General features: G+C 53.4%; 2 protein-coding genes across 2 annotated transcripts; both read right to left on the reverse strand.

Annotated features, from left to right (window-relative positions):
- Positions 1 to 1,341: 1,341 nt before the first annotated feature.
- On the reverse strand, positions 1,342 to 7,068 carry LOC135404959 (olfactory receptor 14J1-like). Its single transcript, XM_064639683.1, has 2 exons — positions 7,053 to 7,068; positions 1,342 to 1,955 (listed from the first exon to the last, which is right to left on the reverse strand). Exons 1-2 carry the CDS (start codon positions 7,066 to 7,068, stop codon positions 1,342 to 1,344), a joined length of 630 nt encoding a protein of 209 aa, XP_064495753.1.
- Positions 7,069 to 10,742: 3,674 nt separating this feature from the next.
- LOC135405570 (zinc finger protein 70-like) lies at positions 10,743 to 11,311 on the reverse strand. The gene has a single exon (XM_064640277.1). The coding sequence runs from the start codon at positions 11,235 to 11,237 to the stop codon at positions 10,746 to 10,748; it is 492 nt and encodes a 163-aa protein (XP_064496347.1). The 5' UTR covers positions 11,238 to 11,311; the 3' UTR covers positions 10,743 to 10,745.
- Positions 11,312 to 16,482: the final 5,171 nt, after the last annotated feature.

Below are 16,482 nucleotides of genomic sequence, written 5' to 3' on the forward strand. Positions count from 1 at the left end.
ACTACCCCCTGTCGTTGTGGGGTGAGTTACCTCAATCTCTGTTTCAGGATTGTTTCTTTTTGCTGGCTTTGATCCAATTGCTTTAATAGAGTTACTTTGATAGACGGCACTGTCATATCTTACACTATGCTGCTAGGAGTTTTTGGCTGTGTAGTAAATAATTGTCTTTAAGGTCTTTTGTCTGTTCACTTGCCTGATCAATTGTCTATTCATTTGTCATAATAAATCATTCATTTTATAGAAATATTTCTGATTTGCCATCACTAAAACCTGCAGGACAAAGTGATTGCATCACACCTCTATAATTCCTTCAATTGAAACCAAAATCTGAGCCTGAGATTGGATCCAGCCACCCCCAGGTTCCCCTCTGAGAAGGAATTTAGAAAGCAGAGGGGTCCTTTCTGCACCTCGTAGCTCAACGAGACGGCTTCTGCCATCAACTTTGTCTAAGCCTTCCACCCCCCCAGTCCCAAGCCGTGACACAGGGGCATGTCTTGTCCATGCAGTGCAAACATGGACCCCTGAGCTGGTCATTTGATGTCCCTCCTTGGAGGGAAGAACAAGCCCAATGGCCTGGGGTGAGAGGCCAGTGCTGGGAGCGGCGCTGGCTGTGCCAGGGCACTGCTGGGTGCCCCCACCCTGAGCACTCCCACCCTTGTGCTGGTCACTGCTGTTTTCCTCTGCAGGGCGTTGTGTTGGGCACATCCTGGAGAGCAAAGTGGAAAGCAGATGGAAGCTTTGAGGCCCTGGCCTGAGGAGATGCCCCTGCAGGATGGCAGTGCTGCTGCAGAGGTCAGCTCTGTGCCAGCAGTGCCCGTGGCTGTCCCTGCCTGCAGTCCCTGGACAGTTCTGCAGCAGGACTGGGACCCACTGCCAGAGCACTGAGACCTCCAACAACACAGGGCTCTGCAGGACAGTGTGGAAGGGAAGGGAGAGGAGGCCACGCAGGAGAAGGGCTGCTGCTCCCTGGCAGTGCTGCTCTGCTGGGACTCTTTTCTGGCCCAGTTCTGCACTGGGCTCCGACCCTGCAGCTGCAGAGAAGTCAGAGAGGAAAGATGTCAGGCAAACAAGTCAATGCAGAGTTCTTTATTTGGTTTAAACACACAGTGAGTACAATTGCCAATTTGTACAGCCTGTGGGCCAGGCTAGAAAGGAAAACACTGAATTGAAAATGGTGATTATATATAAAAAGATATTTATATATATACCCTTATAGATATATTTATAGATATAAAGATTTTTTGATGTGAACAAATTCTCACAAAAATAACACTCCTATCAGAAGCAAAAATAAGAGAAGGTATGGTGGGCCTTTCATGAAGTCCATAACAGGATTGGCCTTTAATGAGGTAAATAACATGCAGAAGAAGGAGAGTTTATTGCTTCTGAAAAACACCCAGTTATCAGTTTCCTCATGGCATCCTTGAGCTCCTGGTTCCTCAGGCTGTAGATGAAGGGGTTCACTGCTGGAGGAACCACTGAGTACAGAACTGACAGGGTCAGGTCCAGGGATGGGGAGGAGATGGAAGGGGGCTTCAGGTGGGCAAAGAATAACGTACTGACAAACAGGGAGACCACAACCAGGTGAGGGAGGCACGTGGAAAAGGCTTTGTGCCGTCCCTGCTGAGAGGGGATCCTCAGCACAGCCCTGAAGATCTGCACATAGGAGAACACAATGAAAACAAAACAACCAAACCCTAAACAGGCAGTAACCATAATGAGCCCAATTTCCCTGCGGTAGCCTGAGTGTGAGCAGGAGAGCTTGAGGATGGCAGGGATTTCACAGAAGAACTGGCCCAGGGCATTGCCCTGGCACAGGGGCAGGGAAAATGTATTGGCTGTGTGCAGCAGAGCATTGAAAAACCCAGCGGCCCAGGCAGCTGCTGCCATGTGGGCACAAGCTCTGCTGCCCAGGAGGGTCCCGTAGTGCAGGGGTTTGCAGATGGCAACGTAGCGGTCGTAGCACATGATGGTGAGGAAGGAAAACTCTGCTCCAAGAAAGAATATGAGGAGAAAAACCTGTGCAGCACATCCCATGTAGGAGATGGTTGTGGTGTCCCAGAGGGAATTGTGCATGGCTTTGGGGACAGTGGTGCAGATGCAGCCCAGGTCTGTGAGGGAGAGGTTGAGCAGGAAGAAGCCCATGGGGGTGTGCAGGTGGTGGTCACAGGCTACGGCGCTGAGGATGAGGCCGTTGGCCAGGAGGGCAGCCAGGGAGATGGCCAGGAAGAGCCAGAAGTGCAGGAGCTGCAGCTCCCGCCTGTCTGAGAATGCCAGGAGGAGGAACTGGGGCATGGAGCTGCTGTTGGACATTTGCTGTTCCTTAGGACAGGGTCTGTTCAGAAAAGGAAAAGACAGGGAAGAATTAGGAGATACCCCTCTCAGCAAAGATACTCCATCTTTCTTAGTAATCCCCCCAAACCATTTGTATTTCCCTTGTGCTGGCTCAGAGTGGTGTGAGCAGCAAGAATTCTGCCCATGTGCTGCCAAGGGCTCAGCTTTGCTCTGCTGCAGTGGTGACATGGAGCTGGTTTGTGACAGCTCTGATGATCAGAAGGGATGTCAGATGTAACTCACCTTTAATGGAAAAGCTCCATTTCTGACCCCCCTAATCACAAGACTGTGGACTGCAGAGCAGAGGTTTCTATTGTCCTTAGAATAATTCTTCTGTTAGATATGTTCCACCATTAAATCTGCAGAGTGTTCTTTTTAGGAGTAAAAATTCTCATTTTTATTGCTAAAAATGTGAAGAATCTTTAGAAAAGACAAGAGACAAAAGGGCTGAGCTCTCTGTGGTTTAAAACAGAGCCAGGGGAGCTGCAGAGTCCTTCAGCCTTTTTCCCACCTGCTCTTTCCCTTGTGCTGCATTCACTTTGATTTCACACAAATAAATATTAAAAAACACATCCACAAATACATGTGCAGTGATGAGAGCAGGACAATGTTGTTTCCAAGGTCAGCTCTGTGAAGTGTCCCCTGTGCAGCTGTGCTGGACAGAGCAGGACAGGAGCCCTCCTGCAGAGAAGCCAAGGGCTGGGACAGGAGAGTGCCCACCCCCAAGGGAAGGCTCAGCACTGCCCAGGATCCTGTGCTCATTTCTGATCCTGCCTGAAATATTCATTTCTGAGAGTAAAAGAGTTGGAATTTCAGTGCAGGCTCCTGAACTGAGAGAACAATGTCTATGCTACAATGGCTAAGCAGGAAACACACCTCAGGACTAATTCCTTTCCTGTAGCCCCTGTCTTCTGTGAGCTTTGCAAAAAATTCTCCATTCAATATGGTGTAGTGGTGTGGAGCTGTGAGCAGGTCTGGCCCTGCAACATCGAGACATGGAAAAGAACCTCCCTCCCCTTCCAGGTTTGCTCCTTGCCCACAGCCCTTCTCCCCCAGCCCTGGCAGCAGCTCCCCGGGCCGGCTGAGAGCTGCCCCTGGCAGGCAGCAGAGTCCCTGCCCAGCACAGCACCCTGGGCTGCAGGACCCTGCTCTGCCCCACAGCCCTGGGCACCCCTGGCTGCACCCCCGGCTTCACAGCTCTTCCAAAGTGCTCCAAAACAGCCCCTGCTCACCCATCCCATCAGTGGGGCTGGGCCAGCTTTAGGAGATGCCTCCAGGAGCTGCCACTGCACTGACCTGCAGCCACAGACTCACCGTGTGCAGCCCTGCCAAGATTCCTCCTGCAGGGAGCTCTCAGCCCTCCTGCCAGTGCTGAGCCCCTTGAAGCTCTGTCTGTGCCCTGCTGGTGTCCCTGAGCTGCCCTGGCAGTGCCCTCAGCCCTGCTGGGCTGTGCAGAGGAGCTGCTCACCAGCAGAGCTGTCTCTTTGAAGCTCTTCTTGCTTGCCAGGAGCTCCCTGTGTGCCAGGAGCCTGGCCCAGCTCAGCAGCACAGCAACAGCCCCAGGCATTTCATGACCCTCAGGGGATTGGTGTTGTTTACATGAGACTCAGTCCCTGAGAGGAAGTTCAAACAACTTTTCAAGAAGTCAAAGTGAGATTGAAACACTGAAGTTTCTTGTAGTGCTAATGAGTCTCACTGTGGGACACAACTGAGAATGTGTCCCCAGGTTCCAGTTAGAGCAGAAAACTGCAGACAGTGATGACAAGGATGGACAAGCAAGGGAAAGGTGGCTCTGATGGTGAATAAACCTTGACTTGTTTCCTGAATTTAACAGGCCAAGCCCTGACCCCCAGCCCCTGGAAAGGGAGACCCTGTCCCTGCCTCATTCCTCAGGGCTCTTCCTGGGGCACTGGGATGTGGGATGTGCGATGCCAAGGGCAGGACCATGGGGTGGCACCTGCCAGGCTGCTGAGCAGGGACAAGGAGGCCATGAGGCCCCAGGGCTGCAAGGGCCACTCCCCTCCTCCTGGCATCAGGGGCACAGACAGCAGCCCTGGCCAAAGGCCTGCAGAAGGTGACTCTGTCAGGGCCTTTCAGCTTCTCCCCCTCCCTGTCTCCTCTCCAGCCCAGGCTGTCCTACGGTGTCCATGCCCTGCCCCTTTCCCTGCAGGCTGTCGTCATCCCCCCGGCTGCCCCACCTGGCTGGCACCTTCCTGCACTGACATCTCTGCGTCCTCCCTGGCTCTTCCTGCACACACAAAGCCTTGGGCTCATCCAGACTCCTTCTGGGTGATGTGTTGCAGCACAGCATTTTCCATGGAGTGAAATTCCTTTTTCCTTATGTCCACTCAGGACCTTCCCCAGCTGCACTTGGCATTAATTCTTTCTTTCTCATGCTCTTTTCTGCTCTGACTAAAAGATGCACCGTCTCTAAATCCTTCCTTCAAGCCCTCTCAGGGCTGTCCTCTACTGTCCTCAGTCTCCACACCATTGAGGCCACAGCTCCTTAGCCCCTCTCTAGTGCTCATGTACTTGAGACCTTTAAAACCCATCCTGGGAGATCTCTGGGCACTCATTAATGTTTTTGCAGATGAAAATATCGTGCTCATAGTCTAAGTAAACCACAGGGATACTTTTTACCAAGGCCTTTAGTGGCAGAACATGGGGCAGTGGCTTTGAACTGAAAGAGAAGAGTTTTTTATTGGATAAAAAGAGGAAATATTTAACAATAAGTGCGGCAAGAACTGGAACAGGTTTCCAGAGAACTGGATGTCCCAACCCTGCATTTGTCCAAGGTCAGGGAGTGTGAATAACCTCAATTAGTAAAAGATGTCACTGTCTATGTCTGAAGACTTGGACCGGATGACATTTTAGCTCCCTCCCAAGCCCAATCATTCTGTGATTTTTTGAGTCTTAAGTCCCAGACTCCTTCTCCAAAGAATTTCTATGTTGAGGACATGAATTGCCATGTTTTTGGAGAATCCCTTCTAAGTGCAAAAGGTAAAAAATTAATTGAAAGGAAGTTCCAAGGTATCTGTATGAAGCTTTAAGAAAGTGGGTCATAGGCAGAACCTCTCAGGGTGACCTTGCAGCTGAGGATGGGGGATTCGGCCTCGGGCTCTGAGACTCATGATGGGCAGCCAGAAAGGGGATTTGGGGACTGGGAAAGACTTATCATGGAAGGAACCTAGGAAAGAACCAAAGTAAGGGTAGGATCCCAGTGGTTTCTGGAGGAACAAGCATGATTAAAGAGAGAGAAAAGAGGTTGAAGAAGCTGGTCCTGTTAAACAGGAGGCTGCTCAAGACACCTCCCTGGCTGTGCCCTGCAAGTGATCCTCACAGCCCATCCTGTTTTCTTAAGAACTCCATTGCCAAGAAGTTTCTGTGGGGAGGGACCTCTCTGCTCCTGGCACAGATTGTGGCCCAAGTTGCAGCCACTGCAGCAGGAGCCACAACTAGTCAGGTCTTGTGTTCTCTGGGGGGCCAGACTCTGCCCAGACTGGGGTGTGTGTGTGTTGGAAGCACGAAAGAGTGAAGGAAATGCAAAGCTAAACACCCAATGTAGCCTGACTTTGTCCCTAAGTGGGGGATGAGAATTGGACACAACATGTGCAGGGACAGATGGAGGGGTTTGTCCCCCTGGCCCTGCCCAGAAGGGACACCTTTCAGGAAGGGTTGTGGCCTTGGCTGTGCTGAGGGTTGACCCGGGCAATGCAGCTTGGGATTGCAGTGGCACTGTCAGGGCTCTGCAGAGCTCCTGGCAGTTCATGCATTTGTCCCCAGCAATGCCAGAGAACTGCAGGGGTTGCAGTCAATCACTTGTGCTCTTTGGGACCCCGACTGGCTCTGCTGAATGGGAGCAGGCCTGTAGTTCCCAGACTGTTCCTGCATCCAGGGTTGGGCCTGCAGTGACGTTTCTGCAGCATTAAATTGTCGCAGTGGCAGGATGGCCATGGATCCATTCCTGCAGAAACACAATGGTGCTCCATCCCAGGCAGGGATAGAATGGGCCCACGTATTTTATAAGGATAAGAAGCAGGGAGTTTTGTCCCTGTGGAATCCCATGGAATCAAAAGAAGCCTGGGACATGGTGGGACCTCATGGAATAAAGGGGACATTGTGACCCTGCAGCACCTCATGGAACCAAAGGAACTCTGGGACGTGGCAGGGCCTGATGGAAACAAAGGAACCTCCTGGGAACAAAGGGACCCCGGGACACTGCCAAAACTCCGGGAGGGAACCCCAGGACACTGTGGAATCTCATGGAATCCAGGGGTCATGGGAATACACTGGGGCCTCCTGGAACCAAAGGGAACATGGGACACTGTGGAACCTCATGGAATCAAAAGGACCCGGGACTTTGTGGAACATCAGGGAATGAAGGGGCCAGTGTGACATCACAGAACCTTTTGGAACCAAAGGGAACCAATGAGACACTGTAGAATCTCATGGAATCAAGGGTCCATTGTGACACTGGGGAAAATGATGGAATCAGTGGGCCATTGTCACACTGCAGGGCCTTATGGAGCCCAAGAACGCTGGGAAAAAGTGCAACCTCATGGAATCAAGGAGCCATTGTCCCACTGCGGAGCCTCAAAGAATAAGGCTAAAACTACTAGTAGTACAGTATAAGATAGGATGGTGCACTATATTGAAGCAATTATTGAAACAATTATATTAAAGAAATAATTATTACGTAGAGATCTGATGTAACTCACCCAGACCAACAGTCATGGGGAGATTTCTTTTGCTTAGCCTTGAGGAGTGTCCTTGGAGGGCGTCCCCACCCAAGGAAGGAGTCTCCACACATCTAGCCCAAGAAGGGCTGTGTTAGAAGAACCTGCCTGGATGAAAGGGGACTGGACTTCTCTAGTAGGAAAAGACTGACTGCTCCTCCCAAAGGTACAGGCCAGTTACCAGCTCCTCTGTCCCATCCAACTTCCAAAAGCAGGATGTGTGTTTGGAGTTGGGTGAACCAGGCTGGTTTGAGCATCATCCAACACCAAAACCATTCCCATGGTGCCACCGGTAACTCTCAGATCTCACAGACAGCTTGCATGAGAGCTGGCACTGTTGGCATTGTCTGATGGGATTTTAGGCCTTATCAGGGTAGGCCCTCCTGCCACCCGGACAGAGAGGTTGGCTGTGAAAGTCCGTCCTGGAGATGCACAGGGAGCCAAGAGTTGGGCTCCTGAGTGACATCCAACAATGGACAGGGGGATGGGACTGACCAGATGAAAGTGTCTCAGGTAGAGCACCTGGCACTTGGCCTTGTTGAACCTCCTCCAAGTGACCTGGGCCCATGGATCCAGCCTGTCCAGATCCCTCTGCAGAGCCTTCCTGCCCTCCAGCACATCAACACTCCCCCCCAGCTTGGTGTCCCCTGGGAACTGCCTGAGGCTGCGCTCCATCCCCTTGTGCAGATCATTGAGAAAGAGATTGAACTGCCCCGAACCCAGTGCTGAGCCCTGGGAACACCCCTGGATGGAACTCCATTGCCCACCACTCCTTGGGCCTGGCCACCCACACAGATGTTTCCCCAGTGAACAGATGCTGCAGAATGTGTTTGATAAAGGTCCTGTAGGCCCAGAATATTGGGGTAAGTGCAGATTTAGCTCTGCACAATAGAGCATTTCATTCATTTTCTCTCTTTTCCTCCCTCTGTGGATTGAGTGATCTTGTGACTTCAGTGTGTGACTCACTGTGTGCAATGGGAAAATATGGACAGGAAAAAAGTAAACAGGAGACAAAAAAGGAAATATTTTAAGTTCAAGCTCCCCCCCCCCACCCCCCCCCAGTTTGCTCCTGTGAGAGGGTTTAGTGATGGTATGGACTTGATATCTTTTTCACCCCATGGGGAGAGTTTTCAGACAAAACACAACCATTCATTATTGGGGGAAGGGGAAAATATTTACAAAGGTTTATTTACACCCACATATATATTTACATTAAATTAAATTTCTCCTCTTCTTCAATAAAAGTCCAAGAAGAAAAGAGTCTTTTTATCACTTCTCAGGCCACAGTTCCTTTATTTCAGTTTTTTGTGGCACTGCTTAGTGTCCTCCATTTTTCCCAAGGGCAGCAGATTTAAATATAGCAGTTAGGATTTTTGTTCTTACTTTGTGGAAATTTCAACCCTGAGCCCAAGCCTTAGGGGAATTTCCTTGTAGATCTTCACTCCTCTTGGGTTAGAACATTGAGGGCAGCTTTCAGTTCAGTCTTACCAAAGCTCTTCTGCTCTGTCTCAGCTCAGTAGCAGAATAGAAGCAGCAACAGCAGCAGCAGAGGGCACGGCCACCTCCTCCGCATCCCGTCCTGGCTCAGCTCTCAGGACAACTCCGGGTTTTCAGCTCCTTTCTCCCTCTCTCCAGCTGCTGCTGCATTTCGGGACTCCCTTAAGGCTTTGGAAGTCCACCCCTCCTCTTCAAGGAGTCTCTGGGGTTTGGGAAAGTAATACAGTCTCACCCCAAACCAGCTCTGTTGAGTTTTCCTCTGTTTTGTTGCCAGCTCTCCCTCCTGCAGGAACATCTCTGCGTCTTTCAGCCGGCTTCACGTTATCTTGTTGCTCCTGGCTACCTTTTGGCTTTCAGCCACTGTTGTCTCTGTTCAGGACTGCTCCGCTGCCGCTTTCAGTGTCTTCTGCTGCTGCTGACAGTAAGGAAACTTTTCCAGCTCTTGATTACAGGACCCAGTCCAGCTTTGACACTACACCGGGTCTCCCGTGGCCTCAGTTGGAGCTGGGGGCCCTTGGCCCCCAGAGGGGCTCACTGGCCCCCTGCTTCCTCGTGGCTCAGATCATAGCTACCTACCTTCTAAACTATTTTCACCACCTTCTCTTCCGTTTCTGTGGGCATGTAATTTCTGTAGGGCGCACGTGGACTATTGATTGGTCCAGTATTATCAGTGGGGCAAACCATTACTACCTCAGAGAAAAGGTTTTTCAAACAACCACAGCTGCTCGCTAACGCAGCATAGGCTATAGCTGTAACTTGCCTCTCAGTCCTTAGAAATTGCTCTGTTTCAGTCAGCAGCTGCCACAATGTAGAATAGTGAGCTGCTTCGTCATATCTTCTTGTGATTTTTTCCCCTAACTGTTCCTTTATAGCGTCCCAAATGGATACCTCAAAGGCAGCTTTAGCTGTGGGGATTAGTAACCCTTTAAGGGTTTTTTTGTCATAATTAAAATCTCTCTCAGAGAGAATTAAATAAAGGAGTGTTTGCACTGCCTCTTCTTCTTTTGAAAGAGTAGACCCTGTTTTCCTTTCTTCAGTCGACTCACCTGATCAGGGCAAGATTTCTCTTGTACTGCATGCAGCTTTTTTCTCATAGCGCCGGGGGACGCGCCACCTCTAACGGCTGCTTCTCCCAACTCCTTCTATTCACCTCACGTCCCTCGGAACTCGACGAAGAAGTCCCTGCTACGGGCACCAGATATCGATGAGGAGGTACAGAGACAGAGCAACACGATCAATATGATCGAAGCAATGTCCAATTTATTATTTAAATCAGTTAACTTTTATACAGTTTAGTTTGCTCAGGGTACATGCTCACATCAAGGTGATTGGATAGCTCAGTCTGTGCACGCATCTCATGCTCTCAGTTTATTGGATCTGAGGCTCTGTCCATGCGACCTGAAATCATCCTTGGCATAAAAAGCTCTTTCTAATTAATATGCTTTTAGGGGTTTTCCTAAATCTGCAGGTGTTTCATTATCTCCAGTTTCTCAAGGCTTTCTTACTATAAACATATTACGTTCTCAAACCTTATAATTAGACATGCAGCTAACAAGTATAAATATCACATATTTTCACACAGTCTATAAGTATAAACAATACAGCTTGTCACTTCCATGGCAAGAAAGGCATACAGAGTGCAGGAAAAAATGTTCAGAGAAATCTCTCTGTTCCAGCGACACACATATGTCAAAATGAGCAGATACATTTATTGCATGTTAGCTCATTAACTATTAGTAATTATTAATGCTATTGTTATTGCTGAAAAAGCAAAAATTCAAGACTGCAGCTGGCGTTAAGTTATTGCATTCTTTAACGTGCTCTGCCTTAAAATCAAAGCACATCTAGTGATGGTCAGACAGATGTCTCTGCACTCTCAAAATGTTCAGACAATTTTTAGCTCAAATCCTCTCTACCCTAACCCATAACACAAGAACTGCAGAAACTACAACACCTATTTCGAATGTCCCTTTGCTCATATGTGCATATGCAGGTCACAATATATTGTCAAATCACAATTGCTATGGATATTATTAATGTGTCAAACTCTGGGGTTTATTAATTGAGACAGGGAAGCAGATATGTTTCTGAATGTTAGTTCTTTCTCTGTGTCCACACAATCCCACACACCTCAAGTCCTGCACTCACACAATATATTGGCACTGGTAAGGGCTTCCCTTACTGGTGGGTCTGTTGGTGTGAGGTCAAGGTAGAGCTCTGGGCGAAGCTCTTCCCACACTCCCCACACTTGTAGGGCCTCTCCCCAGTGTGGATGCGCCGGTGCCTGACGAGGGTGCAGTTCCGGTTGAAGCCCTTCCCGCAGTCGGTGCAGCGGAAGGGCCTCTCATCCGTGTGCGTCCGCTCGTGCGTGTGGAGATTGGAGCTGGTGCTAAACCTCTTCCCACATTCCAAGCACTTGTAGGGTCGTTCCCCGGTGTGGATGCGCTGGTGGGAACGGAGAGTGGAGCTCTGGTTAAAGCTCTTCCCACATTCCCCACATGTGTAGGGCCGTTCCCCAGTGTGGATGTGCTGGTGGGTGCGGAGGTTGGAGCTGTCACTGAAGCTCTTCCCACATTCCCCGCACGTGTAGGGCCGTTCTCCACTGTGGATGCGCTGGTGGCTGAGGAGATCAGAGCTGTCTCTGAAGCTCTTCCCACACTCCCTACACATGTACGGCCATTTCCCTGTGTGGATGTGCTGGTGTCGGAGCAGATGGGAGCTCTTCCTGAAACTCTTCCCACATTCCAAGCACCTGAAGGGCTTCTTTCTAGCGGGAGGTTGCCTTGGGACCATGATGTTGGAGCTCATGCTCAAGCTCCAACCACCTTCCTGGCACAGGCTGGGTCTTTCCTCCTCAGAGCACCCTGGGATGGCTTTGGAGCCCCTCCTGCAGGGGGATCTCCAGCCCTTTTCCTCCCCGCTGCCTTCCTGCGCCGGGGAGCCCTTCAAAACGGCCTCTCCCACCAGGGTCTCACGGGGGGATTTGTCCTCCGGGCTCTCCGTCCTCAGCTCGGGGCCTGGGGCAGGAAGCAAGAAGGACAGGGAGGGGATTTGCCTCCGGCCCACAGGGAAGGCCAAGGACATCCCCCCAACTCCGGCCCCGGCAGGACGGCGGCGCCAGCGGGGTTGTCCTGCAGCCGGGGCCATGCTCGGCTGACAGAGCCAGCACAACACCCGCCCAGAGGGACACTGACTTCCTCCTCACCTGCCTGGGGGGCCCAAGGCATCTTCCTCTTCCTTGCAGCCTCCTCCTCCATCCGCCCAAGCTTTGGGAGGGACAAATCCTGATGGGGGGAAAACAAGGGCTGAGTGTGTTGGCTTGGGGGTTCCTCCTGCCCAAGTCCATCTCTAGAACTCACCGGGCATCCTGTGACCATAAAAACCTCCAAAACACCAAGATTCAGCCCAGAAAAACCCAAACCATCGCAATTCAGACAAAAACTCCTCAGAAATAAGAAGACCCTCACCTACCCAAACTGCAAAAAGTTGAGATTCAGCTAAAAAATACTCAAAAATATAAAGATTAGACCAAAAAAACTCTCCCAAAAACAAACTGGGGTGTGGGGGCAGCCTGGGAAACCAGGGCTTTGCTCCCTCGGCTCTGCAGGGGCTTCCCACGGGCTCTCAGCCTCATTTGGGCATCCCCTGCTTCAGCGTGGGCACCTCCCGGGCTGCAGGGGGGTCTCTGCTCCATCCTGGACTCATCCACAGCTCACAGGCCCTTCAGCTCAGGTTCACCCAGAGCTCAAGCCGGTTCTGTGGAGTAGTGATCCTCTGGCCTTCTGCCAGTGCAGGCACCTCGCCAGGGCTGTTCCTCGAGGTTCTCTGGCCCCCTGCCAGCCCAGGGCTGTTTCTTCAAACCACCAAACCACATGTGCCAAACGCCCTGGTTGGTCAGTGCCGGCTGGGGGAGCGGGCACTCGGTGAGGGGATGAGAAAACTGCACCCAGGGCTGGGCTGAAAGAGGCTTCAGCACCACTTCTGATGGCCCAGGGGCAGCATCTGGCTTCTCCCAAAATGAGAGATGGCACTTGTTCCTCTGCAGGGAGTCAAGGGCAGCAGGGTGACTCCTGGTGCACGGATGGAATGGCAGAGGACCTGTTGGATCCCTTGGATGGATCAGCACTCAGGGATACAAACTGCCCTGGGGCTCAGGATGCAGCTGCCAGCACAGATTTCCCTGCAAAGTCTGCAGTGAGTAAAGCCCTGGAGAGGAGACTGTGCCCCATGGATGGGATTGCAGAGGGGCCCTCAGGTCCCCAGAAGCAATCAGCAACCAGGAATAGACACAAAAGGCCCCGCCAGAGATTTTGGGGGGAGTGTCCTGCAGGAAGGGACAGTGTCACCCCACCAGGGCAGGGCTGGCAAGTGGGAGGCTGCTCCAGGGGTCTGCAAGAGGCCTCGTGCTCTGCTCAGCCCCAGCACTGGCTGGTACAAACACCCCCGGCTGCCCCCGGCCCTGGGCAGCTCTGCTGCCACAGGCTGTGCCCTCACCGTGGCCCTGCAATGGCCCTGCCTGTCCCTCACCCGTGGCCCTGTCCCTTGGCTCTCTCTCTGCCAGCTCAGTGTGGGGCACACGGGCTGGGGGTCCCTCCCAAGCCCCCCGGGCAGCCGGCGTTGGCTGGGGGGATGTGAGGGCTGGGCCTGCTCAGCACAGCCCCGGCCTCGTGCCCAGCGCCTCTTTCCTGACCCACACAAGACCTTCCCGGCCCCCCCAGGGCTCCCCTGCTGCTGCCTCTGCTCCTGGCCCTGCCTTTGCTGCTCCCTTGGCTGGGGCAGCGGCTGCAGGGGGGGGATGGCAGCAGCTTCAGCTCCACGGCACTTCCTGGGGGGAGCTCAGCCCGCGGGGGACGGGCAGGGACCTGATGGGGATGGACAGGGGCCCAGCAGGGACAGACAGGGCCTGCAGGGGAAGGCACAGGGACAACCTGGCCCCCCACACTGCCACCGCTGTCTCTGCTCCTCCTTGCAGGCTCCGTGGCCAGGCACAGTTTGTGTTCCTGGGTGCCCACCATCCCAGCACTGGGCTCACCTCCGCGCCACTTCTCAGCCTCACCTCAGGGCCTGGGCTCAAGGACAGGAACCTGCAGGGAGGGGACATCACGTGCAAGCTGAGGGCTGCCTGCTTGCACTGGCCTCTGGGCTTCTTTCTCCTTCTACAACCAGCCCACAACTCAGCCTGCTTTTCTAACACCACACATTTACAGACTAACCTTGGAGATAGATATGGACAGACATCTCTATCCCCCTGGGGATAGAGCCTCAAGCATGTGCTGCCATAGGAATGGCAATCAGAGAATCACAGAATCAGCCACATTGGAAAAGACCTCTGAGATCATCAAGTCCAACCCTTGATCCAACCCCGCCGTGCTTCCCAGACCATGGCACTGAGGCCACATCCACTCTCACCTTCAACACCTCCAGGGACGCTGACTCCACCCCCTCCCTGCCCAGCCCATTCCAAGGCCTGATTACTCTCTCTGCAAAAAATTGCTTCCTAATATCCAACCTAAACCTCCCCTGGCACAGCTCAAGACCCAGCCCTCTTGTCCTACTGCTGCTTCCTGGCACAACAGCCCCACCCCCACCTGGCTCCAACCTCCTGGCAGGGACTTGCAGACAGTCAGGAGGTCTCCCCTGAGCCTCCTTTTCTCCAGCCTCAGCAACCCCAGCTCCCTCAGCCTCTCCTCACACCATCTGTGCTCCACTCCCTTCCCCAGCCTCCCTGCTCTTCTCTGCACCTGCTCCAGCCCCTCCAGGGCCTTCCTCAACTCAGGGGCCCAGAGCTGGACATAGCACTCCAGGGGTGGCCTCACCAGCGCTCACTCCAGCCCAACAACAACTTCCCTGCTCCTGCTGACACACTCTTCCTCAGACAGGTCCCTCTGCAAAGCCCTCCTGCCTTCCAGCACATCAACACACCCCCAGCTTGGTGTCAGCTGCACATTTGCTGATGAAATGCCTGGTTCTGCAGCAGCTGCAGATGCTCAAGGGGCAGCAGGACCAACTCAGGGGCCTGAAGGGGGCCTGGGGGGCTTTGGGGTGTGGGAGGGTCCTGGGGGAGCTGGGGAGGGGCTTTGGGGATTGGGGGTACAAACCAGGACAGACCAGTACAGACCACTACAGACCAGTACAGACCAGTACCTCCTCACTGCTCCCCACATCTCTCCTGGAGCTGGGCCCCATTGTCGTGGGACACCTGAGCCCCCCCCAGTGCCCTCCCAGTACAGCCCAGTGCCCCCAGTACAGCCCACTGTGCTCCCTAAACCTCTCAGTGACCCACAAAACACACCTGGGACCCCCCAAGCCCATTCAGGGGTCCCCCCAGTCCCTCTAAGGGAGATTCAAAGCCGTCTGGAACCATTTAGGGACCACAAAAACTGATGCAAACGTCCCTGCAAAACCCACCCAGAGCCCCCAAACCCCCTCAGAGATCCCCCAAGCCCACCTGTGAGCCCTTCATCTCCTCAGAAACCAAAACTCCCTCAGGGACTCCCAAACCCCTTCAGGAACCTTCAACCTCCCTCCCCCGCCCCCCCCCCCCACGACTCCCCTCAGGACACCGAACCCCCTCAGGGACCCCTCAAAATCTCCTCGGGAACCCCTGAACTCCTCTGCTAAGCCCTCCCGAGCCCTCCAGCCTTTCCACCCCCAGCCGCGCTCCCCGCAGCCCCCGAGGGGATCCCCAGACCCCGCTCCCCCCGCAGACCCCCCCAGCTCACACACCCAAGCGCAGCTTTTCCCGGGGCCGCCGCCCCCGAATCCCCCACGCGCCAAAGATGGCGCCCTTCGCGCGCTGCGGGTGGAGACACCCCCGCCGCAGCCAATCAGCGCGCGGCCACGCCCCCTGCCCGCCCTCCGCCCCGCCCCCGCCTCGCGCGGGGCACCCCGGGAGATTCCCCAGTCAGTGCCCGGGAACAGCCCCGGCAGCGCAGCCCCCAAGGGCACACGATGGGCTGTGGGCTGGAGAGGACCCTCCTCAGCCTGGGCAGCAGGGCTGCAGGGGGGGATTCCCTCACCCTCCCCAGATGGGCCCTTCCTGCCCACCAGCTCCTGCTCCAAAGGGCTCCCACACACCCTGGGCCACTTGTCCCACTTGGGCACTGGAGCTGCCCCAGGGCATCTCTGGGCAGTGGCCAGCTCTGGGACTGCTCTGGCAAGTCATGGCCTGAAGCCACGAGTGTGGAATTTAGGAGACACTTGAAACCTCTGCAGAACAGGACTCTTGATAATTGCTGAAGGCTTCTTGGCCAGCATTGCCAGACCTTTGATTTTTTTTTTTTTTTAATCTCAACACTTTTTCTCCATTTGTTTCCATTGACAACACCTTCTATATATTCTATTAAGCTGATTCTTTCATCGTCTACATCAATAGTTTTGTGCAGCTACTTATCAAAGTAAATATCCCACCATTGATTCCATTATGGAAACATGGCTCAGAGGAAGCTCCTGATTTTTGGGGCACCTTTCATCTCTCTAATTTGGCCTCTTTTCTTCTTCCTCTCCCTATTTTTGTCTTGAAAAAGCTCTCCAGGATCTGTGCGCCTGGGAGTGTTTTCACACTCTGAGCTGTGCCCTGTGCCATGGGACAGGGGACAAATGCACCTTCCAGAGAAATCTGCCCCTCCTGCTCACAGAAGCCCTCTGAGTGCCCAGGTGAGATGGTGCCCAGGCTGCATTGCTGGTGTGGAATGAAAGGGCCAGGCCAGGAAGGCAGAGGAGGGTGATGGAGGAGACAGGGCCATTTGCAGGGGATGTGTGCCAGGCTGGGGAGATGAATGTCCCTGGGCCAGTGAAGGCTGTTCCTGGAGTCACCCCAGAAGTGTCAGGGCTCTGACAGGGCTCCAGAGGGCATCCTCAGTGCCCCTCCTCCCCCCACTTTTGGGGGGTCCCACTCCCCTCCCACTCAGTTTGG

Source organism: Pseudopipra pipra, chromosome W (genome assembly GCF_036250125.1).
Source record: "Pseudopipra pipra isolate bDixPip1 chromosome W, bDixPip1.hap1, whole genome shotgun sequence".
NCBI lineage: Eukaryota > Metazoa > Chordata > Aves > Passeriformes > Pipridae > Pseudopipra > Pseudopipra pipra.

Excerpts from the sequence above, each read along its gene's own strand:
- LOC135405570 (XM_064640277.1), bottom strand. The coding sequence starts at position 11,237 with ATGTGTAGGGAGTGTGGGAAGAGCTTCAGAGACAGCTCTGATCTCCTC.